Source organism: Mauremys mutica, chromosome 4 (assembly GCF_020497125.1).
Source record: "Mauremys mutica isolate MM-2020 ecotype Southern chromosome 4, ASM2049712v1, whole genome shotgun sequence".
Taxonomy (NCBI): domain Eukaryota; kingdom Metazoa; phylum Chordata; order Testudines; family Geoemydidae; genus Mauremys; species Mauremys mutica.
This window is the reverse complement of record NC_059075.1, coordinates 15092557-15118743: the sequence shown is the minus strand read 5'-3', so window position 1 is coordinate 15118743 and position 26187 is coordinate 15092557. Positions and strand designations below refer to the sequence as shown.

General features: G+C 44.4%; 1 protein-coding gene across 4 annotated transcripts in view; it reads left to right on the top strand.

Annotated features, from left to right (window-relative positions):
* The window catches only part of KCNH5 (potassium voltage-gated channel subfamily H member 5), a 260681-nt gene that overhangs the window by 197555 nt on the left and 36939 nt on the right, over positions 1-26187 (top strand). For all 4 annotated transcript variants that reach the window (XM_045012158.1, XM_045012156.1, XM_045012155.1 and 1 more), the window contains 2 exons: positions 1647-1899; positions 24836-25032. In XM_045012158.1, the coding sequence (XP_044868093.1) occupies positions 1647-1899; positions 24836-25032 (450 nt within the window). The remainder of the gene's footprint in view (positions 1-1646; positions 1900-24835; positions 25033-26187) is intronic.

The window sequence follows — 26187 nt, the reverse complement described above, 5'->3', positions numbered from 1 at the left end:
CTAGCTGTTGAGGTGTGAAAACCAAGGGAGGAGAAACTGGTTCTGTAGTTGGCAAGCCATTCACAGTCTTTGTTTAATCCTGAGCTGATGGTGTCAAATTTGCAGATGAACTGAAGCTCAGCAGTTTCTCTTTGAAGTCTGGTCCTGAAGTTTTTTTGCTGCAGAATGGCCACCTTAAGATCTGCTATTGTGTGGCCAGGGAGGTTGACGTGTTCCCCTACAGATTTTTGTATATTGCCATTCCTAATGTCTGATTTGTGTCCATTTATCCTTTTCCTTAGAGACTGTCCAGTTTGGCCGATGTACATAGCAGAGGGGCATTGCTGGCATATGATGGCGTATATTACATTGGTGGACGTGCAGGTTCCCCTGTAGGGACCAGACTTCAAAGAGAAACTGCTACAGAACCAGTTTCTCCTCCCTTGGTTTTCACACCTCAACTGCTAGAACAGGGCCTCATCCTCCCTGATTGAACTAACCTCGTTATCTCTAGCTATCTATATCGTCTGTTAGTCTATAAGGTGCCACAGGACTCTTTGCTGCTTTTACAGATCCAGACTAACACGGCTACCCCTCTGATACTTATCACTATTAGCAAGTTTGAGAAAATATGCTCATGTTAAATGTGCATTTCACAAGCCTAGTTCTTATAATTACTGGTGATTTGCAGTTTGTCACTTTCTTTCTTTAACTGGTTAGGCTTTGCTAACTTTCCCTTTATTGTATCTGTAGGAAAAGCCACGTACGGTAAGAATTTATCTCACAGGACGGCCAAGATCAAGTGATCTATCATTGGCTGTCATCAGGTTCAGAGTGCGGCTTTTCACTCACTTGTGCTTTATATTTCTTATTGCGAGATTGCATCACATTTTTGTTCCCATTTGTTCTAATCTTGAAGTTCTTTTGGTATCTTATTCAGAGTGTAAGCTCTTTGTGGAAGGGATCGTCCCTTATTATGTGTTTATACAGCACCAGGCACAATGGGGATCTGATCTCAGTTGAGACTGTAGGTGCTTTCATAATGCACATAATAAATGATCATCTATTTCAAGGCTCTGGGGGCCAGGTTTTTAAAGGACATACATCAGTAGCACTTTCAATAGCTGACATGTGCACATACTGAACAGATAATGAGGTGGTTTGTGCATAGCTTCCCATCTTTACAAACTGGATCTGAAGGTGCAAGTCCTGGAGTTTGCTTTCCTGCTCTTGTCCATTTAGAAGCATTGAAGCAGGTAACAGCCCTGCTTCCACCACTGCCTTATCAATGTGCCTCAATTCTCTGCTTTCACAGGGACCATCTCAGTCAGTGGGTAATTCAGATGCCCAGGCTGTTGAGACAGCCAACACGGGTGCCAATTAGAGCCAACTGTAAATGGTGTGTTCTGTAGAATTTATGTTTGTAGGAACTGGTGTAATAATGCCTCGCTCTTACATAGGACTTCTCATCAGTAGATCTCAAAGCACTTTACAAATGAGATCAGTATCATTATCCCCATATCACGGACATAGATGGAAAACTCCCTCTGAATACTGTCTGAAGGTGACATTGGTAAAAAAAATTCTGCTTTGTGAAGCAATTTCTTAAAACGCCTACTGATCTGGTATCATATTCCCAGCTGATTTTTTTTCCTTTCTTTATTCAGGTTCTTTCCATTTGTCCCAAGGACATGAGGGCAGATATCTGCGTGCATCTGAACCGGAAGGTTTTTAACGAGCACCCTGCCTTTCGACTGGCTAGTGATGGCTGCCTGAGGGCCCTGGCTGTGGAGTTTCAGACTATTCACTGTGCTCCAGGAGACCTCATCTACCATGCTGGAGAAAGCGTAGACGCGCTCTGCTTTGTGGTGTCGGGATCCCTAGAAGTCATACAGGATGATGAGGTGGTTGCTATTTTAGGTACTGTGATCTTTACTGAAATGGTCGTAACCTACATAAATAATGGGGAGCTGCTCCCCGAGTTTTATCTAATAATCTAGTTTGAAATTTAAGTTACTCAGTCATGGGGAGGGATAGCTCAGTGGTTTGAGCATTGGCCTGCTAAACCCTGGGTTGTGAGTTCAATCCTTGAGGAGGCCACTTAGAGATCTGGGGCAAAAAATCTGTACTTGGTCCTGCTAGTGAAGGCAGGGGGCTGGACTTGATGACCTTTCAAGGTCCCTTCCAGTTCTAGGAGACAGGTATATCTCTTATTATTATTATGTCTCTCAGCCTGTCTAATCAGAGGTGCTTATTGACGTCGTGTCTAACTGTTCCTGAGCATTGCCTAACTGGCAAAACCCCCACCACTTGCCTTGTTCCCAGTGCACATGATTGTATGAGTTTCATTTTGTTTTTCCTTCCATCCTATCTCTACAACTGTGAGTTGATCCTGGGAATATGCTATTCCTGGAGGAAGGACTTACCAGGAGATGGGTCTTCCATTGAGACCTGTATAAAGTCTGGCTTTGTCTGCCCTCGTTAGGGTTGTCCCACAGCTGGGGTGTAGCTGCTGAAAAGGCTCTGCCTCTGTGTCCTATCCTATCCCAGTACCTGTAGAACATTAGCTGTCTTGGAGGATCATGAATCTTGGCAAATCTTGAAAGAGAGGATACAGGATGAAAAGTAGATGGATGTAAAGCAAATAATTAAGGGGGTGAGAGATGTTTGGCGAGGCAAATTGCTCAGGCAAATCTTGTGGACTTCATTTGCTATTCTTAGAAAGCCCTTGCCTTGCCAGAGATCATAAAATGATGCACAGTTTTAGCAGTTGTGTCGGGAAATGCAATTGCGGTGAACGACCTTCCTCAGTGAACCACATACTGAGCGGCTTGCAGCATTGTGTTCTGTTAATTACAGCTTCACCTTGTGGCAAATTCCCTCCTAGAATAGGAGCGAGGGAGCTAGAGGGGAGAGTGATATTTGGACAGTCTGGATCAGGTGAGTTTTGTCTTAGCAGAAATGATTTGCTCAGTGAGTTGTGGATATGCTTTCCTTCTGCTTGGCTTCGAATAACAACTGGTCTTGCCCAGTGGCACTGTAGCAGTGCATTGGGACCATGAAAGATGAGTGGTTGTCACAGCACTGAAACACTTTGTCTCCAGAGAGACTCCTCTAGCAGTAAATCCTTCACATTTTATTCCTGTAGGAATGCTCTTTCTGCCGATTCTGGCTCACTGGTCAGAGGTAGGGTGTCCCTGAGCATAACAGAATGGCATCTGTGTGCTTGAAATTCTTTAAATCTTCTACCAGAGGAAATGTGTGCAGTTTTTTTGGGCTCTCATAGGAGTGTTTTCCATGTTAACCTTCACACTGGCCTGTTTCACTTGCCTGTATTCTAGCCTGGTTTTTTTTTTCCACTGACACATCAGTGCTACGTTTTCTCCTGAGTCAGGAACAAAAGACACAGAAACTCTTTGCTGGGCAGTGAAATGACGCACTTACATCATTGTTGTGAATTGGCCCACAGGCCAATACCAAAGAAAATGAATAGTGGTTTGAGCTGGATAGATATGCAAATTAGGGCTGACCCAAGCAAATCTAGGCCCCCCTAGGAAGGCATTTGTGTGATCCCCCTGGCTGGAAAGCCTATGATTCACTCTGTGACTTTCTCCTCCCCCTGGACCATCCTCAAATTCCTACATAGGCCACCAGTTGATGAAGGAGGTGGTCAGTGATGGTGGGAGGGTACAAACAGAATGTACATTTGTCGCTCTCTCTTTGTGTTACAGCTCTTTAAAGAAGCAAGGCTTTAGCTGCGTGCTACCAAATAAAAGGTTTGGAGGGTGTTACAATAAAACAAAGCATAAATTACTAATTTGCTGCACTGAAAAACACTGTTAAGTGAATTTCATGCAGGCTTTGTTGTTCATTTCTGAAGATCATTTGTCTGCAATAATGGTGAGAGGTCTTTACTTCCACCTTCTACATTTTGTAAATCCAGTATCAATGTTACATTCTGTCTGACCGGAGAGACCTTTAACCACATCAAGTTAAAGAGAATTGGCTTTAATTACTGGAAGTGCCTTCGATTCTGCCATCACTGCTGACAGCTAGTTCAATGAAACAGAGTTACATTTATTGTGTGGCATAGGGATTGGTAGAAGACATAAATCTAGTTTAAAGGATGATAAACTGTTACTCTGATTGTAAGCAAAATAGGGGATTTCCTCATGCTCTGAACTGATTAGTTGCAAGACTTTAAAGGCTTTTGCAAAGGCATTTGTAGTGGCACTAAGATGGTGCAGTGCAGATCAAAGGGTGGAGAACATCATTTTTATCAGTTTGTCCTGCCTTGAGCAGTTCATGCAGAAGGGAAAAGGAACTGCACGTCACCCGGCTCGTGTACCTTCCCTTCCACCTCTCCTTTGTTCACTGCCTTTGTAGGAGTCCATCTGAGTATCTCAAGGGGCTTTACATACATTCATTAAATTCTCACCATACCCCGCCCACTATGCAGGGAAATATTAGCTTCATTTTAGAAATGACAACATGAGAGGCAAGTGACTTGCTTGAGGTTGAACAGCAGGGCAATGGCAGAACCAGGATCTCCGGACTGTCACTTCTGTGCGTCAGCCGAGATATCGTGTTCCTCTTCCCTATGGGGTGCTCTAGCCATCTCTTGCATGACCTGGCTGGTGTGCCTCCTAGTCCACCTCTCCCTGTTTGCTCACTGTCTTTGCGTCTGAGGATTTCACAGTGCTTTACATACATGAATTCGTTCATCCTTACCACGCCCCTTTAGCCTCCAGTAGCCATGTTGCTCAGTAGGTTTGGTGTCCCATATAAGTATTTTCAGTGGAGTTACAGTAGGGATGCACATGACTCTTTGTGTTTAGGGGCAGGGTTTTTGCAGCTGAGGTCCTCATCTTTGGAATTTGCTCCCTTTAGACTCTCATGAGAGCCTGCATCCTAGTGAGCTTCAGGGCAGGATGCAGGACCCAGTTATTTTGTTTAGCTCTGTTATGCTTTTGTTCTTGTTTTGTGCCTTAATTTTCTGTAATTAAGGTGCCCAGCTGCTGTAGCAATAGGCATTATAGAAATGAGTAAACTACGTGAATAATTCAAATTGAGCCCTGTGATCTGCAAAGTCTGGGATTCTTTAATGAAAATACCCTGGTGTGCCATTAAGTTCTCTCTGTTAGGATCTTAATTTTCCTCTACTGTCTGAGTGAAATAACTGCTTATCAAATAGCTAACAAACCAAATTCATCTCTGGAGTAAAATGAAGCTACTTCACTGGAGAAAATGGAGCAGAATACAGCCCAAAAATTTTACCATGATTCACAACTGGAAGAGTAACCTGCAAGGGCAAAAAATCTTATGTCTAATTGTCATAAACTTTGCTAATAAGTCAGGCCACACTGAGAAGTCTATTCTGTGATTTTCCACAGTCACAAGTAGAAGTTGATAGTGTAACTAGAATTGCTCTATATGCACAAATGTACCACCAAACAGGTTTCAGTAAATGCTAGCTAATGAAATCAGGTGTCCACTCACATAGATAGGACAGATAGTAGTTCACCCTACTGCCGTTATATAGAACTTGCATCTGGCAAAGAATCTCATATAAGTGGTGTTATTAAATGCCGACCAAGTATTTCTAGGTGCTGCCTTTAATATTATGGTTAACTGTAGAACTCATAGAATCGCTTTAAACCTGAAGATTAAGTAACGTATTTTGAAGAAATTGTTATGCCAGCAGAAAAGTAACGACTTTAATGTTGATTCTGGGAACTGATCAAAAATATTTTGGTTCAATCCAACGGGCACAGTCATGGCTGGCTCTGGGTTTTTTGTTGCCCTAAGCAAAAAAAAAAAAAAAAAAAAAGGCGGCCAGAATGCCGCTCCTGAAATCATGCTGCCCCAAGCACATGCTTGGTTTGCTGGTGCCTAGAGCCGGTTCCTTGGCACAGTGCTTAAAATATAATCAGTGCTTAAAATATAATCCTAGGTGTGATCCCTGTTGAATGAAAGCAGTTTTGGTAGCCCAGGCAGTATGAATATATGATGGCTTGTACTTCATCTGCACTAATGTTCTTACCCCACATGTAATCAGATAAATTGTCTATTTTAATGTGATGTATGTCAGTTTTTATGTGTGTTCTTCATGTAATCCCACTACAGCCATGTTGTTTATTGGATTTAGTCTTTTACCGGAAGCCCAGACCTTCAGTTATTAAGCTTCCTTTAAACAGGGCCACATGTTATCTTTTAAGGCATTATTTCTTCCTAGTGGAGTTAGAAACTGAATATTACCAAATATCAGACACGAACGTCAGGGAGAGCTCCCCATAGCAAGTGGCATATAATTCATTGGTTTTAGTAAGGTATTTGAAAATTGGGAATTATTTTTTTCATCCCAAACTGCAGCTGTATTCTGAGGTTTAAAGGGGTAACAAATTGGCTCTTCTAGCAAATAGCATGGGGCGAATCCTAGAAGTGCTGAGCAATTACAACTCCCACTGAAGTCCGTGCTCAGCAGCTTTCAGATTTATACAAGCAGGCTTTAGAAATGCAGTATTAGGAATCCACCCATCAGCCCTGTTAACATTTTGAATTTACGTAATGTTATACTGTTGGGTTTATAGTTTGTATGAGACAAGATTGCTGTATGTGTGATACACAATGCAAAATAAAAAGCTGTCAGTCCCATTCCACTACCCTTACACATATTAATAGAGCTAACTCTGTGTCTTTGATACATCTACTTGAAGAGGGGGTTGCTACTTAATGGGAGTAAGGATGGCTAGAGCTGTGTCTAAGTAAAACCAGCTCTTTGATACTGAGATGTTTTAATGACAAACCTGTAAAATAAGACAAAAGCTAAACCTGAGAGTTTCCCCATTTTAATAATGGGCATTCAGTAATAATTTATGGAACCATCTCTGTCATATTTCAGCTATGAAAAAAGCCCCCCTCATTCAGTGAATTAAAGCTACAAATTAACTAACAGAAAAACATCCACATGAGGCTCAGGTTTTCTTCAGCTACAGAGAGACAGACTGAAATAATTCAGATGATGTACAGTAAATCATTCTTTCTTCTTCGAGTGCTGTCCCTGTGGGTGCTCCACTCTAGGTGACGGTGCGTCCCGGCGCTGTCGATCGGAGATTTTCGGTAGCAGTGCCTGGTTGGGGCGCACGCACCCAGATGGTATCTCCCGTCTAGTTGGAATCTTCCTGCGTGCGTGCGCCCCACACCCTCCTCAGTTCCTTCTCAACCGTCCTCGGCTGAAGACGGGACTCGGAGCAGTGCTGCCTTCTCTTCCCTGGTATCCATAGGAAACAGTAACAAAGAACATAGAAATAATTATTAATTACTTCCCAGTTGTTTCCCTTCCTTTAGTATAGTTACATAGTTAGTTACTTAGTTTAAAAAAAAAAAAATCACTTCAGACTTGTCTCTCACTGAGACACTCTCCCCTGCCATTTCTAATTTACAATGCCAGGGGCTTCAGGATTCAAGAGGTGTGTTTTCTGGCACGACTCCATACCAAGGTTGGATGGGCACTCACATTGTGTGAAGTACCTCGCGGAAGCCTACATCCCCGCAAAGTGCCTCTACTGTATGAGCCTCGAGTCGGGGGCTCGGCACAACAGGGACCTGCAGCTTAAAATGCTTCTCATGGAGAAATCCCCGCAGCCGCTTTCGGAGATGGGGAAAGTTAAACCCACTCCCACATCCTCCCCAGCCAGATCGAAACCGGTGGGGAGCGTTGCTTCACCCTCCCTGGAGCGGAGGCAAGAAGCAGAGCAGTCTCATAGGAGAGACTCTAACAAGGGTAAGGGGTCTCCTGGGAGATCCCTACCCTCTGTGCTGACAGCGCCCAAGCTAGGCGCCTCAGCCCCGGATCACGCCTCAACAACGGCTCCCACAGACCGTAGAGGCGAACACAGAAGGATTCCGCGGCACCAAGCGTCTCAGCGTAAAAACAGCCGCGGAGCCGGCTGCGCGCTCTGTCCCGGTGCCGACAAGGACGTCTGCACCGCAAGCCTCAGGGCTAAAAATAGCCGCGAAGCCGGCTGCAAGCTCTGCCCTGGTGCCGACAAGGACGTCGGCACCGCAAGCCTGAGGACTAAAAATAGCCGCGGAGCCGGCTATGCGCTCTCCCCGGTGCCGACAAGGACGTCGGCACCGCAAGCCTGAGGACTAAAAATAGCCGCGGAGCCGGCTATGCGCTCTCCCCGGTGCCGACAAACCCGTCGGCACCGCAAGCCTCAGTGAAGAAAAAAAAAAAAGAAAGAAAAAAAAAAAAAAAAAAAAAAGCCGCGGAGCCGGCTGCGCGCTCTGCCACGGTGCCGACAAGGACGTCGGCACCGCAAACAGTGCTAAAAATAGCCATGGAGCCGGCTATGCGCTCTGCCCCGGTGCCGACAAAGCCGTCGGCACTGCAAGCCTCTGGGCGGAAGAAGGGAAGGGAAAAAAAAAAAAAAAAAAGCCGTGGCTCCGACCGCGTGCTCTGCCCCGGTGCCAGGTAGGACGTCGGCACCGAGCCTGCCTTCCGCCCCTGCACCAACAACAGACCCCCTGCAGGGCACCAACAACCGACCCACTGCACCGCTCACACTTTCACTTTTGCTTCTTAACATGACAGCGCAGTCCCAGCACCTGAGCTGGCTACCTTCACTGAGCGCGAACCTGATCTACAACGGCAAGCAGAGTTCGCCACACCTCCATCTCCTCCCCCACTGGAGCCTTTTTCCACCTCAGGCTAAGGTCCGCAGCCTCCAGCCTCAGTTTCCCTACTTCGCTCCCTATAAATGAGGCACTCTTGGAACCAGCTGACGCTCCCTGCAAACTCCAGCTTCTTTATTACCAACCTGCAGAAAAGCCGAACATAGATACTATGTTCCTGCTAAGGACGCTGACTTCCTATTTTTTTTCATAACTGAACTCTTTCATTATCAATGCAGTCGCACAAAGAACGAAACAGCCACAATATCAGTCCACCCCGCAGGACATGGACCGTAAACACCTTGACGTATTGTGTCGCAAGGTTCACACATCCTCCACTCTACAATTCTGGATCGCAAACTACCTTGCACTCCTTGCCAGGCATGACTTTGATGACTACAATAAACTTTTGAATTTGCCTCTTACATTCCAGAGGACAGGACACCGGGCTTTAAATCAATTCTGAGCGAGCGCTAATTGATTTCCAGAACAGCCCTACAAGCCTCTGTAGACACGACAGACACAGCAGCCGTACAACTGCACCGGCTGTGATTATGCGCAGATCTTCATGGCTTTCTGCATCTGGCATCCCTAAAGACCTGCAGAACAAAGTGGAGGACCTCCCCTTTGATAAACATAAACTGTTTTCTTTAAAAAAAAAAAAAAATACAAAACCACACCTGATGAACTACTTCATACGATGAAAGATTCTAGAGCGACACTGCGCACCCTGGGCATTCACCCATCTCTTCCCAGGGGTCAACGATATCAACCCAAACCTTACCACATAAATAGGAATCGCGCTAGACCCCCTAAGCGCAGTCAAGATCAAGCTCAAGCAACCACTTCCCATCCATCTGGGAATAAACAATTTTAAAAGGTTGGTTCAGGGTCTGTGCGACCACTCCTTGATTCCACAGCCTATTTGCCCATTTCACCACCGCCTCCAGAGTTTCCAACATGCCTGTCAGCAAATTACACAGGACCGCTGAGTCCCCGAGATAGTTCACTCCGGTTACTCTAGCCCATTCATATCCTATCCTCCTCCCCTTCCCCGTCCCTCTTCAGGGACCCCTCTCATGAGCACCTGCTTCGCGCAGAAGTTGCTTATCTTTTACAGCTAGGTGCAGTGGAGCCTGTGCCAATGCTACATCCAGGGAAAGATTTCTACTCCCATTACTGGGGGCTGGAGGCCTATACTAGACTTACGCCAACTGAACAAATTCGCGAGGATACAAAAATTCAAAATGGTCACACTGGGCACATTAATTCCTGCACTAGATCAAGGGGACTAGTTTTCAGCCCTCAACCCACAGTACGTCTCTTTTCATATATCAATTCATCCAGCTCACAGACGCTTTCTAAGCTTCACAATCGGTCACGACCATCTCCAATATGGAGTTCTTCCTTTCGGCCTCTCCACAGCGCCAGGAGTTTTTTTCCTAAATTCTAGCTGTACTCGTGGCTCACCTCCACAAACATGGGGTCACGCAGTTCCCCTACCTGGACGATTGCCTCATCAAGGGCAACTCCTATGGCGAGACACTCCAAGTTACTCTTTCACTATCGCCCTCTTTCACAGCCTAGGCCTCCAAATAAACGACCAAAAATCCACCCTGACACCTACACAACAGATTGAGTTCCTCGAAGCTCATCTCAACTCAATCCAGAGCAGAGCTTTGCTCCCATATCACAGATTCCCCGCTATCACGCAGCTCAAACGCACGCTCTCTATTCATCCAAGGACACAGGCAAGACTCTGCCTACAGCTCCTTGGTTATATGGCAGCCACTACCTTCATACTCCAGTACGCCAGGCTGCACACGAGATGTCTTCAGGGCTGGCTCAATTCCAATTTCAAACCCAACAGACACACCTTAGGGATGCTGTTAACTCTGCCTCCCAACTTTCTAGCTTCCCTACAGTGGTGGACAAGACCAGAGAACCTCTGCACTAAGGTTTCCTTCCAGAACTGATCCCCAGCACTCGTGCTCACCACGAACGCTTCCCTAATTGGTTGCGGAGCGCATTTAGAGGGACACAGGGCGCAAAGCTAGTGGTCTGCATCAGAGTCGCACCTACACATAAATCTCTTATTGTTCAGAGCTGTGAGATGAGCGTGCTTTCATTTTCTTCCCCTCATAAAGAACAAATACCTGCGAGTCTTAACAGACAACATAGCATGTATTACTACATCAACAGACAAGGGGGAGCACGCTCACATTCTCTTTGCATGGAAACCATCCGTCTATGGAATTGGTGTATATAACGTCAAATACAGACCACCGCTTCCTACCTGCCAGACTGCCACAACACTACTGCCGACGCACTCGGCAGGCACTTCTCGACGGAACACGAATAGGAACTGCACCCCACAATACTTCAACAGCTCTTCTCCTCTGGGGCACCCCGTCAGTAGACCTCTCTGCCACAACCCAGAACTGAAAATGTCCCCAGTTTTGCTCCAGAGTGGGACTCAGAACTCCATCCCCAGGAGACGCATTCCTCATCCCGCGGAACACCTCTCTCCTGTACGCCTTCCACCAATCCCTCTGCTACACGGGGTTCTTCGGAAGATTGTGGACCATAAGGACCGGGTCATACTTATTGCCCCGGCTTGACTGAGACAGACGTGGTATCCCTACCTACTCTGCATGTCCTCCCGTCACCCACAGGCTCTCCCCAACAGGCCAGATCTCCTTTTCCAGAACAATAGACTGTCTCTTTACCCTGAGCTCCTCAAGCTCCACCTCACAGCGTGGTTCCTTCATGGTTCCAAACCCATGAACTAGCCTGTTCTGAGCAAGTCCGATATGTCTTCCTGCACAGTAGGAAAGACTCCACTCATAAAACCTACCTGCAGAAGTGGAAGAATTTCGCCCTCTGGTGCTTACGTAAGCACTTAGCGCCCAATATGGTAACCCTCCCTATCATTCTAGGCTACCTCTTGGAACTAAAACAAGGCGGACATTCGCCCAGCTCCACCAAAGTGCACCTGGTGGCACTTACCACCTTCCATGACCTCTTAGCAGGTTATTCACTCTTTACTCACCCAACCCTAAAACGATTTCTCACAGGCCTGCAAAACCTCTACCGTAAAATTCACCCAATAGCTGCTTCATGGAATCTTAACCTCGTTCTACACGCTCTCATGAAGCCTCCATTCGAGCCCTCGGCTCCATATATCCATGAAGGTGGCTTTCTTAGTTGCCATAACATCGGCAAGGAGAGTAGGTGAAATGAGTGCCCTGATGGCCCACTCTCCCTACACAATCTTCTCCAAAGACAAAGTCACTTTGAGACCACATCCTAAATTTCTTCCTAAAGTGGTATCTACCTTCCACCTCAACCAACCTATATACTTACCTACTTTCTATCCCGAACCTCACAAGACTCCACAAGAGGCAACCCTACATACTCTCGATGTCAGGCGAGCAATTGCCTTTTATTTAGACAGGACTAAACCGTTTCGCAAGTCTCCGCGACTCTTTCTTTCCATTACCGAAGAAAATCAAACGGTATGACTATCTCTAAACAACGTCTGTCCAAGTGGATCTCTGACTGCATCAGATCCTGTTACCGTGTGATGAATCTTCAACCGCCTGAAGGCGTTAGAACTCATTCCACTAGAGCCATGTCGGCATCCATTGCCTTCTTACACAATGTTCCCATTCCTGATATCTGCAAAGCGGCTACATGGTCATCTGAACACATGTTTGCAAAACACTGTGCTCTAACGCAAAACACCACGGCAGACACAATAGTAGGTCATACAGTACTATCTTCATTACTCCCTGCCGTATCTCCAAAGTCCCACCAACCGTAGTGGGTACTGCTATACATTCACCTAGAGTGGAGCACCCACAGGGACAGCACTCGAAGAAGAAGAGAAAGTTACTCACCTTGCAGTAACTGAGGTTCTTCGAGATGTGTGTCCCTGTGGGTGCTCCACTCCCCGCCCTCCTCCCCTCTACTTTGGAGTACTAAGATTACTCTCCACGGTAGAGAAGGAACTGAGGAGGGTGTGGGGCGCACGCACTCAGGAAGATTCCAACTAGACGGGAGATACCATCTGGGTGCGTGCGCCCCAACCAGGCACTGCTACCGAAAATCTCCGATCGACAGCGCCGGGACGCACCGTCACCTAGAGTGGAGCACCCACAGGGACACACATCTCGAAGAACCTCAGTTACTGCAAGGTGAGTAACTTTCTCTTATGGGCTCGACTCTTCGAGGTGCTGAGCTCTTGGATCCTGATCCTGCAAAGCACTTAGCGAGTGTTAGACTTTTAGCACCATCTCATGCCATTGAAGTCAGTGGCGCACCCAAGTGCCATTGAAGCACATGAATAAGTATTTGGAAGCATCAGGTAAGAGCGCTCAGCAGCCTGTAGAATGTAGCCCGATACTCATTGATCAAAGTCGTTAGCTGCCACTGACCAGGAATTCAACAGAATATTTTACTTTTACTCCATCTGATTAATTGTAACGTTTAGATATTTACCCCTTGTCTGCACAATAGCCAAACAAAACGGAAGTTGCTAACCTTAATTTAGAGCCAGGTTGAGCAATATGGTCCTGGTGCACAGTCTACTGGAGTCAATGAGGTTTATTCCTCTGCGTTCAGTGGGCTTTGGTCACACTCATATGGGTTACTGCCAACCCCAATAGTTAAAAAATCATGAGGCAGGCCATCCAAAATCAAGAAAATGCCTTAAAAGTCATGACATTTCACAAAATACATTTTGAGTTCACTTTATATGTCTTCTGGTTTCTCAGCCTTTTGAGTGCAGTCAGGTGACATTTTCAAGAGTTTCTCCACAGACTTGAGGGTTAGAAACTTACTTTTTTTGTATAAAATGAAAGATCAGATTGTCACACAATCCCTTTACTCCAGGAGCTGGCGCTTTAAGAAGATCATCAAGTGCTGTGAGACTTGCAATAAAATCATGAGAGCTGGCAACAAGGTAGCCCTCGACTAATAGTAGAATAACTAAAAACTACAGCTGGTCAGAACATATTTGCCAAAATGAAATTCTATCAAAATATGCTTTTTGGTTGAAGCTGAAGCCTTTCATAGAGATGTTTGGTTTTTAGTAAACTTTAATCAGGAAGGTGTATGGATCGCAGTGGGAGAAGGAGCGGGGGAGAGAGAGAGAGAGAGACTACAGCTGGGTGGTAGGGTACTGGCCTGGGATGTGAGTGAATGTTGCTATGGAATTAAATTGTCATCCTCCGGTCAGATCTAATATAAACCTTTTCCAATTCCTGGGGGTTCCGTATTGTTGCTTGTTTCTTTGAATTGGTTTTATTTATATTTTGTATTTTAATAATTATTTGCAAAAAAGCTTTACCAATGTTCAGCTGGCTTTCTGCACATGTTCTATACCATTGTTGCTTTTTCTCTCCATTGGCCATTTTTGAACCCATTGTTGTTTTTTCAAAGTTCTTGAAATGACCTTTTTCATTCTGTCTCTTTATGTAGTACCATGCGGCAGGTAGGCCTAGGTTTTCCAAAGGAGCTCAGGGCCAGACTTTCAAGTATTCAGTGGCCACAATTATGGCCAAATTTTCAAATGAGCTCTGCTCCGATTTGGGTACCAAAATAACAGTTGGATTTTCAGCTGAGCGCTTTGTTGAAAATTTACCCAGGAGGGTCCAGTTATACTTCCAGGGTAGTCAGTGGCAAAACATCCATTGACTTCAAGACCTACAGGCCCAGACCCCACCATGTTTTCGAGGGCTTAAGACAGAAAGTCAAAAATATGTGAATGAACCAATCAAAGCATTTCATATTGCAGTTATTTCCAATACTTATTGTTGATAATTTAACCTCTGACATAACACAGGCCATAGAATCATAGAATATCAGGGTTGGAAGGGACCTCAGGAGGTCATCTAGTCCAACCCTCTGCTCAAAGCAGGACCAATCCCCAGACAGATTTTTTGCTCCAGATCCCTAAATGGCCCCCTCAAGGATTGAACTCACAACCCTGGGTTTAGTAGGCCAATGCTCAAACCACTGAGCTATCCCTCCCTAAAATCAAGGGCCTCACTGCCTGGAAACAATAGCTCAAGTCAGAAATGCCAACCCAGCCCCCAGTGAGATTTGAACTCATGACGTCGGTTTACAAGGTTAGTGTACTAACCCCTGAACTATAGAACTACATCATGTTCATAGCTAAAATATTTAGATACACTAGACTAAATCTGAGCTGAGATAAACACATGCAACACCCACCCAATGCTTTAGCAATATAGTTTTAGGCTTCACAGGTGGTCAGTTAGGAATCAGCCTAAATTACCAGCAAATACTATATCTTACAGCAGTTGCTGTATAGCTCTTGGTACAGAATTTACTATGTTACATGTAATTGCTCATCTTCATCAATGTTTTACTGGCACATGGCCAGATTTGGTATTTTATGATTTCACTTTGCGGCCAGAGATTCAGGATAATATTGCATTAACTGCCTAGAAAAAACAGACTCTGCAGCTCTTCTCAGCCATTTAGATAATGACAGCCCTCCTGTAAACGCCACCCAGGTCCTTGATGAATAGAGCATTTGTTAGAGAATTGTTTACATTTTAATATTTTATCAGTGGAGAGATTCAGAGCTTTAACAAAAATTAAATCTTAATTCGTGCAGTTTTCTCTCAATGTGTTAGGTTTGGAAAAGATTTTCTAGGCATTGTAGTCCGTAGATAACTTTTTACATTTTAAATTGCGTCCCAATCCATTGCTTCAGCAGTGTTCAGCCATATAGTGCTGTTAACAGGATATTCTGTATTTTGACACCTGAGGCCCCTTTGCTGAAAGTTGGTCTTTGGCTGATTAAAATTTAAAACAACTGAAAGGAAACATCTGAAAAAAATCCAGCTGAAGGTGGGTGAAACTAGGCATGCTCCCTGTGTGAACAAACATCTGTTACAGTCTATCTAGTGGTTTGTATCATTCCCTGAATTTGGCCCATGTACAATTCTCAACATACAGCACAAACAACGGGACTGCATGCTTACGAGATTCATGGGGACGAAGGACCTGTATCCTACAGTCTACTGCAGCAGTAGACTTGAAATTAGAAGTCATATTTTCAAATATAGGTGTATGAACAGCATGCATTTAAGTTATGCAAGGAAATGTGCATGCACATTTTGCAATTTGGGTATTTAGGCAGGTATGTATGTAGAGATATAGCCATGGGCTGGTGTTGCAAAATGGCTGTTTTGAGAGATCTGTAGGGTATAATTTTAAAATTTTAAAATCTGTCTCCACAGTTAGGCCCTGACCTAGACTCCTTTAAGGACTTATCCACAGATGGAGTTATTCAGGAATAGCTGTTCAGGGATAAATCCATGTGTGCACACTCTTATTCTGAAATCAGAATGCCTTTTTCTGAATTAGCTTAATCCACTTGGGAAACTGAATGAGCTAAAATAGGTACCTAAAAAATTGTACAGAAAAAGGTACTTTAAATCTGGAATAAGAGTGTTTATGGACTTGTTTCCACTTACAGTGGGATTGACGTGCAGTGATCAATCCACCGGGGGTCGATTTAGCGGGTCTAGTGAAGACCCGCTAAATTGACTGCTGATCACTGTCCCGTTAACTCCAGTACTCCACTGGAACAAGAAGCATAAGGTAAGTCAACGGGAGAGTTTCTCCCATTGACCCAATGTGGTATAGACACCGCAATAAGTCGAGCAAAGGTACGTCGATTCCAGCTACATTATTCACCTAGCTGGAGTTGTGTAACTTAGGTCCGCCTCACCCCGTAGCATAGACCTCCCCTATGCATGGAGTTATTCAGAAATAGCTACTATGCTGTAAATTCATACCCTATCTTATTCTGGAATAATTTTTGCACATTGAAAAACCTTAAGGAAAGGATCCTGTAGCACCAACTTGCTAGGGCCTGACTCACCACTGTCTTTCACCTTGTGTAGACATTCACACCAGTGCAAAGCGGATGTAAATCACTATGGCTCTGATTTCCATTTTCACTGAAGCTTCTTCCCACTGTTCTGATAGTGTAAAGGGGCCTTAAAGTGGGTGAAAATGTGAAAGGTACCAAACCAGAATGGGTAGCTTTTTACATGCACTTTATTCTAGTGTAAATGACTACACAAAGCGAAAGGCAAAGGAGAATCAGGCCCTGGATGTTCACGTGGTTACTACTGTTAGGTTGATTTTTGGACTAAAAGAAAGACTGAGATCGGGGCTGCACTTTTTGTCAGTCTAGCTCTATCCGTTAGAACTGTGATCTTTTTTACAGCAACAGTTATGTGGGTAGACCAGCGGTGCAAATGGAATCCATTTCTTACTGGTACAGGGGGGGCTATGGGTGGGCGCGTGATCTCCTCACATGACCCTCCACATGACTCCTCCCTGCTCTGGCCCCAGCCCAGGGCTCCCACGCTCTCCCTGTCCCCTCCCCAGGATCCACCCCCCTTACCTGGGGGGGAGGGGCTCTGTCCTCCTGCTGCGCCTTCAGAACCGCAGCGGCAAAAGGAGCATGGCCCCACACCCACAGCTCCTGTGGCGTGGCTGTGCCACCCAGGGTCTCCTCCTTCTGTACAGCAGCCCCGCCGGAGGACAGGGCTGGGGGCGGTCCAGCAGCTGCACTGGAGGGGCTGCTGGCATGGGGCTGCCCTGTGGCCCCACATTCTGCTCATTTCCCTGCTGCGGTTCCCAGTGGTTCAGGGCTTTCCTGGGAACCGCAGCAGGGAAAAGAGCAGAACGTCGGCAGCTGCTTTGGTGGAGGTACCACCCCCAGCCCTGGCCTCCAGCGGGGCTGCTGCGGGGAGCCGAGGAGATGCAGCTCTGTGGAAGGGCAGGGGGTGGGGCTAGGGGTTCTGCTCCTTTCCCCACAGGGCTCTCCCGGAAACCGCAGCGGGGAAAGGAGCAGAATGTGGGGCCACCAGATGGCCCCACGCCCGCAGCTCTTCCGACGCAGCTGTACCACCTCCAGTAGCCAGCCCTGCCCCCAGCCCTGTCCTCCAGCGGGGCTTCTGTACAGATGGAGGAGACCCTGCAGGAAGGTCTGGGGGCAGCATAGCTGCGCCGGAGGAGCTGCCAGCATGGGGCCACCCAGCGGCCCCACGGTCTGCTGTTCCTCTTTCCGGTGCACTGTACCATCTATAGAGATCTTGCTAGTACGGTGTACCAGAGCGTGCCGCCCTACCCGCACTGCTGAGGTAGACCGCCTGGTCTGGATGGAGTTTCACTGATATGAAGATGCTTTGTACCAGTATCATTATACCCCTCCCCATGTGGGAATAGTTACACCAGGGTAAAGCACTTTTACAACAATACAACCGTGCATACAACAGGGATGGCTGCATTGCTTTAACTATGCTAATACAGCTACAGCAATACTACCTTCGAGGGTAGACAAGGCCCTACTCACTTGGAGTTTTTAGAAGGGAACTATCTGGTATAAATTCCAAACTATCTGTTGGATTAAGCCTGAGGAGCTATAACTATAGATACCAAGGTCATTTTCTTGGAAAAAGTGTTCTGAGAGAACTCAGACCTCAGGTTACATTTAAAACTTTTTTCACAAGGAAGCATATTCCCAGTCTCCTTAATACCTAACTAGACATCCAATCAGTAACAATAGCATCTCTGAAACTGGTAAGGAACATGCCAGGTTTGAGGCCACACTTTCAGCACAGCCATGCTTGATTGGCTAAATGCCAATTTGTAACATTCTGCAGTAAATACTCTGACCTTCCCAACAGAGAACAAAGCTACAAGTCTTATCAACTCGCTTGGGGCCTGCAAAGAGAATGAATAAGGATTCAGGTTCACAGAAGGTTCACAAAGGTTCCCGTTAAGCAGACTTTCAGAGCCCCGCACATGTCTATATAAATCCGCCGTATATACTCCTCCATCTTACATTGGCAACAGAAACTGAGCAGATAAATATTCTAGTGGATGTGAGAGCCTGAGAGGACCTTTGGGAAGAAGTTTGGGCAGATATAAAAATCTGAAGTCATGGCTACCAAGATGAACATCTCCCAGGACAGGAGCAAAAGGGAGACAGACATGAGTGGCTGGACAGGTCTCGGTTAAGGCTAGAAGCCTGAAGATTGTGGACAGTGAGTTTGCACTTTCTGCTCAGAGTGGGTCACAGATTTGTGGTGGCTCAGAGACTGGATTCGCTGCTGGGTCCACAACTGTGTAAATTCATCAGCCATTGCCCCAAATAGGGAAGGCAGTAGCATCTTTCAAATATTTGGAAAAAACACCAAGTTCAGAAGAGTCTTGAACTATTTGTTCTCGTTTTCATGCTGTCTGAGCACAGCATAATATCACCATGCTCTTGCCATGCCATGGGAGTTAATGCTCCTATTTATCTTTGTGTTCAGAGAAACAGACAGCATCCATAAAGTGCAAAATATCAATGTTACCTTTTGTGTGTGTCCTTTAAATCCTTCCCCAGTTCAAGGTACCATTTGACTCAAAAGGCAACTGACTCGTGATGTGTGTAGTGGCTCAGCATCTATTTGATGATCCCACTGCTGTTACAAACATCATGAAAATCTATTCATCTCTCTGAAGGATGATTCATTTATATAAGAATGTTGGTACATTGCTTAACACTCAGTATTACACAAGGGCTACATGTATATATCATCTGCTTTTAACCTTTCACCTTTAATTTGCTGGGTAATATTACCTTGCATTTAGAAAGTAAAGAAACATTTCCCTTACATTATGGGAGGAGAATGATAAGAGACAACTCAACGATATTGCTTATTTTCAACTGCGGGCTGTAGTTGCTCAAAGCTAAACTCCAATTTTCCCAAGTGCACATCACAAAGAAAAAATAAATTAGGCATTGTTGTACATGTTTCAATAAATTATATAACTGTGCTGTGTGTGTATGAAACAGAACTGTGTTTATGAACAAGGACAATTAACTACAGAAAGGGCATTTTAAAATCAGTATATTAGATAAGTGATAAATTACTCGTAAATGCTCTGCAATAAGCATTTAAACTTTATGCCATCTCATTTTGTAAAATGCATTAGCTGGATTATGTATTCCGTATTCACCCTCATTTAAAAAAAAATAAAATCCTTTGAAAACCGGACTCAGTAAGAAAGCCTTTATAATCTTCATTAGAAGAGATGATTCCAAGATATAGACATTATTTTTTATTGAATGTAAAATAGAGACAAAAAAAACCAAGACAAGCATCAGCAATTTTTACTTTACTTCAAATAGAAATTCCTATTCATGTTTCGCAAACCCCCAAAGATCTAGTGAATAAAATTCTGCACAAACAATACCATAGACAATACACAGAAATAAAACCCCAGACCACATGGAACAATGAGATCGATTTGATCAGGCAGATTGTTAATTTGCTTAGCTTATGTAGTTCCCAAAACAAAGCTGCAAAGTATCCTTAGAAAATGTTGCAAATATTTGAGAGTGTGCGCGATAAAAAAATATTATGCATGTCCTGTCATTCTTCACTTGGGAAAATAAAGTCTCCAAGCTATAAAATAAAACCTCACCAGGGCCCAATCCAAGGGCTATTGAAATCAATGGCAAGAGTGCTAAAGAACCTCTTTCTTGGGGCTTGGCTACACTCGAAACTCCAAAGCGCTCCCGCGGCAGTGCTTTGAAATGCGAGTGTGGTCGCGGCGCTGCAGGTACTCCACCTCCCCGCGGGGATTAGCCTACAGCGCTGGGAGCCACGCTCCCAGCACTGGTGCATGGTCTATACTGGCACTTTACAGCGCTGTAACTTGCTGCGCTCAGGGGGGGTGTTTTTTCACTCCCCTGAGCGAGAAAGTTACAGCGCTGTAACGCGCCAGTGTAGCCAAGACCTTAGATGCCTGGCTGGTGTGTCTTGCTCACATGGTCAGGGTCAAACTGATTGCTGGATTTGAGGCTCAAGAAGGAATTTTCCCCCAGGTCAGATTGGCAGAGACCTTGCGGTTTTTTCACTTTCCTCTGCAGCATGGGGGACGGGTATCATCTGGGTATATTTCACCTATTCATTTTCCTGCCATGGCAAGGGCCCCTGGCATTAGTGGCACCTCGGTCTTTCCTGGTCTTGGCTTGTGGCTCACAACAGTTTACTCTCCTGAGGACTGAAAGGCTTTGGTTTAACTAAAGTATTTGGGCTCAATATAGGGATATCTGGGTGAAATTTAAGAGCCTGTGATGGACAGGAGTTCAGTTCTAGATGATCTAATGGTCCCATCTGGCCTTAAACTCAATGAAGAGACTTTACTGGGTTTTGAATTAGACACCAAGTCCCTTATACTTTGTTTCCTTTTAAGGTCCTAAAAATGTTTGTTTGTAACTTTTGTTAAAATCAAGGTGAGCATTTTGTAAAAAATGAGGATACTTCTAAATGCCACCCCCCCTTTTATACATTCACTTTTTCTACAGTGGCTCCTTCAGGTAATTTGGGTATCAGGCACAGTCCTAATATTGGACCTCACTCAGAATGTTGCTAGAAAAGCAACTAGGCAAGAGAAGGTAATTTTGGCTACTCCAGAGGGGTGTCTTTCCAACTGTAAACCACAGTCAGAACAACTGTTTTAGGGCTCAAGCCTGCCAATAATTATGCATATAACTTGCCACATATGAGTTAAGTTATTCATGTATGCAAATGTTAGCCTTTGGCCCCAATTAGGTAGTCATGTAAGGGCATATTTAACTTTAAGCATGTGGTTAAACCCACTGACATCATTGGGCCTTGCGGGCAGATTTTCAAAGGTATCTCAACACCTGAAGATGCAGATAGGGCCATGTGCGATTTTTAAAAAGCACCTCAGCAGGTTAGGGGCCTAACTCCCATTGTAATCATTTTTATTTTCGACTCCAAGCTTCTGGACGCCTAAGAGAAAAACACATCAAATGAAATCATTAAAAAAATACAAGGCTTTCCTCAGGGGTTTCAAAGGAGTTTTCTGCTCCGAACAGCTCGTGGGATCAGTGAGGTACCTGGGTTTGTGAGCTCTTCAAGGCCTGAATCCAAATTGTTCTTGGAAGCATCACTTCCCGAGTGGCTACGTAGGAACACAGTAATTGCCACACTAGATCAGACAGTAGCCAGCAGCAGATGCTTCAGAGGAAGGTATAAGAACCCCACAGTAGGCAGATGTGAGATAATCTGCCCCTCCACATTAGGTGTCATCCTGATCTCCAGTAGTTAGAAATTGACCTAAAACCTGAAGCATGCGGTTTAATATCCCTTCCAGATTTTGTCATTAATAATTATGATCACCCTGGATATTATTGATATCCATATACATGTCCAATCCCTTTAGAATTTTTGTAAATTCTTGGCCTCAACAACTTCCCGTAGCAATGAGTTCCACAGTTTAATTGCATGTTGTCTAGAAAAGTATTTCCTTCTATCCATTTGGAATTTCCCATTCTTTGATATCACCATATGTCTCCTTGTTTTTATGCTGAGTCAGGGAGAACAGAAGTTCCCCATCTGCCTTCTTTATTATTCATTATTTTAAATACTTTATCATATCCTCATTTATTCATCTCCTTTCTAAAGTAAACAATCCTAATCTTTTCAATGTCATTTCATGGGAGAGGGTTTTTTCCAGGCTGTTGATCATCCTTCTCTGAATCTGCAATATCCTTTTTGAGATGGGGTGGCCAGCACTGCAAATCTACATTTCAGATTTGCCTCTTCTCTGGTTTACAGTAAATATGAGCAAAAGTTTTAATCTTGAGATATTTGTCATGACACATGGTTCTAGCGATGACATTGAACATGTGTCTTTTCTTTTGTGCAAAACTGGACGGTCACATTCCCCGGTACAATCCAGACCAGTGTGCGGTTGTGTCACTGCCTGCCTCATAACCTTGGGTGCCTCACAATACTTTGCTGTTGTAGCTCCCAACCTGGGATGTTCACAAACAGCATGCAGGCCACAGTCTAGGTGTCTGTGTATAGTTGCAGCCCTGGTCCAGCATGCTTTGTATTTCTGTGCAAATTTGCTCTTATACCTTGCCAGTGATGCAGTAGGACCTGCTGGGTTGGCTGTGATCCTACAGAAATGGTCATATAAGTCAGCAAGTGAGTCTTCCCTGGTTTGCTAGAAAACACTTGTCTATGTTCTCGCAGCACAGATAACCTTTGCCTTTTCAGCTGGTGTTAACTCACCGCAGAGATCGATGCTTTCCAGGGGTGAGTCAGGCTGGCATTCAGCCATCAATCAGTGAGGTGATGTGCCTCGGTTTCCCTTTCTACACAACAGCTTGTGTTGACCGTAGCTTCCCTGCTGTGATAAGCTTTAAGTCTGTTTACATGCACCAGCTGTGGGACCCCGTTATCATGAGGCCTTTTAACATGGTCTGTATCTTCATTTACCTCTTCTGTCACCACAAAAGGTCCTTCCCAAGAATTCTGCATTTTAGTGCTTAGCACTAACCTCAGGACCTCCATTTCAAAAGAGCATTTACAAGTATGTTGGCCATAACACACCTTTTGTTTGGACTGTTCCTGAGGTTTGTCTGAACCATTTCCATTATGTCCATTAACTTCTGTAACAGTGTCCCCTTCTCAGGAGTCTCAGATAAGATCTAAGCGTCTCCTTACTTCTTTTCTGTATAGAAGACCATATGGGGCAAACCCTGCCGACTCTTGGGGCACTTTCCTATAAGCAAATAGGGTAATAATCCGTCAGTGACATTGTCCCAGACTCCAGTTCTCTTATTTGATTCTGAGCCTAGATTTTAGAATTCCATTGAACCTCTCCAACAGACCATTTGTCTCTGGGGGATATGGGATGGCTTTTAGTTGTTCTGCCTCACACAACTTCCATAAATTTGACCCACATTCAGGTAAAATCTCCTTAGGGAAACCCAATCTGCTAAAAATAGTGAAAATTGCTTTTGCGACAGAATCAGTTTCAGACGAGTGAGGAGGTGTCACCCCAGAATATGATATGTACCTATCATTTCACTTTGCCCCATCCAAATAAAATGAATGGTTTGAGCCACTACCTTCCTAACAGTTTTGGCCAAACCCAGCTCTGGAGGCATGGATTTTAGACACGCTAGTTGTTACTCAAATGAGATAACCCTGGCTCCATGGTCTTAGAAGTGTTAAGAAGTACTTGTACGTGTTCAGATATTTAGTTTTGTCTTAATCTAGATGGTAAAGTCTTCAAGGCAGGAATGAAATCTTAATATATGTTTCTACAGTGCCCATCCCAGTGGGACTCTGATCCTGATTGGGCTTTTGGACAGTATTGTAACATCAATCATTAATAATATTTCATCTAGAAAAATCACTTAACTAATTGTTAGCAGCACTGGTCAAATAGCAGAAAATCAAATTGTCAAATACAACTAACTATAAGTGCAATGTTCAGTTCACTAAGATTCGTGGGGTCAGTTTGTTGTTCGTTTGAAATTTTTCATTGCAATGACCATTGGACATTCTTGAGAATGTTGACAAATTCCCAACATTTCACAAATTTTAGAGCAGATGATTGTGCAGCTGAAAACATAAAACACAAGCTCATTACACATTATTTACCATTTGCTCTTCTTCCGTTTAAAAATAAAATGTCGTTTAGTTAGGGAGTAAAAACAGATGCCCAATTGCACAACACAATTAGAAAATATTTAATGCAAACAGTCATGGACAACAATTCGCTAGAAAATTATTTGTCAGAACTATTCAGTGAATGCAAATGAACAAGTTTGTTCACAGGAATCAGAGTCTATTTGTGAATGATTTGCTAGCCAAAAAGGGAGTTGATTTTTTTAGCAAATGTTATTCTTAATTAATAGTTTGATCAGCTCTAATCATTAGATACTTCAGTAAGGCCCAGATTCAGCAAAGCACTTAAGCACGTGCATAGCTTTAGATGTGCTTAAGGGTAAAATTTTCACACACAAACCCCACAATCCAGTTTTTAAAGGGCGCTTAATAAGTCACATTTTCAAAAGTGATGTAGGCACATAGGAGCCTAAGTCTCATTGAAAGAGACCTAGGATCTAAAATTCATTAGGCCTTGCAGTGCTGAACAGAGCAATGCCTAAATACCTTTAAAAATCTGGGCCTAAATTCCGAATAATTGGGAACTGAAGAAAATTTGGGGAAGGGACTAATTGGTTTGCTGAAGAGCAGTGTATATGAGTGGTTTAATAAATGTGTCCTGCTCTTTTTTTCAGGTAAAGGTGATGTGTTTGGCGATATCTTCTGGAAAGAAACCACTTTGGCCCATGCGTGTGCCAATGTCCGGGCACTGACATACTGCGATTTACATATTATTAAACGTGAAGCCTTGCTGAAAGTTCTGGACTTTTATACAGCATTTGCAAACTCCTTCTCGAGGAATCTCACGCTCACTTGCAATCTGAGGAAACGGGTAAGGTCTGATTCTCACCATTCCTAGGGGGAAAGTGATTGAGAACCCCCCACAGAGTCTGTGTGGCAAATAGCAAACCCTAAGTTTGTCTTGATGTTTTCAGGTTAGTGCAGATTAACTAGACTTGCAGTAAAAGCTGTGGCAGTTCATTAATGGTCGCAACGTAAAAGCTACCTGTAGATTTGAAGCTCAAAGTATCTGCCCTCTGAGGGTGACATATGAATTACACTTATTTTCTTTTTCAGGGCCGCCCAGAGGATTCAGGGGCCCTGGGGCAAAGCGAGGGAGCTGCAGCGCTTGTACTTACCTGGTGGCCATCTGGGTCTTCGGCAGCATTTTGGTGGCGGGGGGCTGTTCAATTGGTCTGCATCTTCGGCAGCACTGAAGGGCCTCCCACCACTGAAATGCCGCCGAAGACCCAGACTGCCGCTGGGCCAGGGCTCGTGGGCCCAGGGCCTGGGGCAAATTGCCCCACTTGTCCCCCCACTCTGGGCGGCCCTGTTCTTTTTTCATTCCTTTTACATAATATATAAGGCTGTGTTTTATAGTCCAATAGAATCCAAATGGTTACTTCTTCCAAGGTGACGTTCACTCTCCAATCCACTAAAATCCAGGTCAGAGGCCGTGCTGATGGGATATGGACCAGCTAAGAGGAATTTATTGATGTGAAATAAATAAATTATGCTCAGCAAAGGTATTAGGTTAATGTCTGCTTCTCTTGCTTACTCAGTTTAGAATTTTAATATGGCAAAGTGAATAAAGCTTGACAGTGATCTTATAGTCACAACTCTCTTTTTTTAACCCACCTTCTCATTTTATAATCAATCAGCAAAGCTGTTAGTCATTTCAAAGAACACTCCATCTGAAAATTAATTAGCTATAAAGATGTATCTTGAAAATAAGTTAACAGATCCTTTCATTTGCATTGCAGCTGCAAAATTTAATCTTTATGGAGGTGTTTTTAAAGATTGATGAGGGTCGTATACATTTGATTTGCATAGGGAAATCTCATATCAGTGATTTATAGATGATTGAGCATTCACTGAAATCCTTTTACAGTTGAAATGGATCTTTTTTTCTATAGCTGCACCCAAGGCATCTCAGGTGAAGTTACTGTGATGATGATGTTTTAAAGACAATCCAGCCACAGAGAAA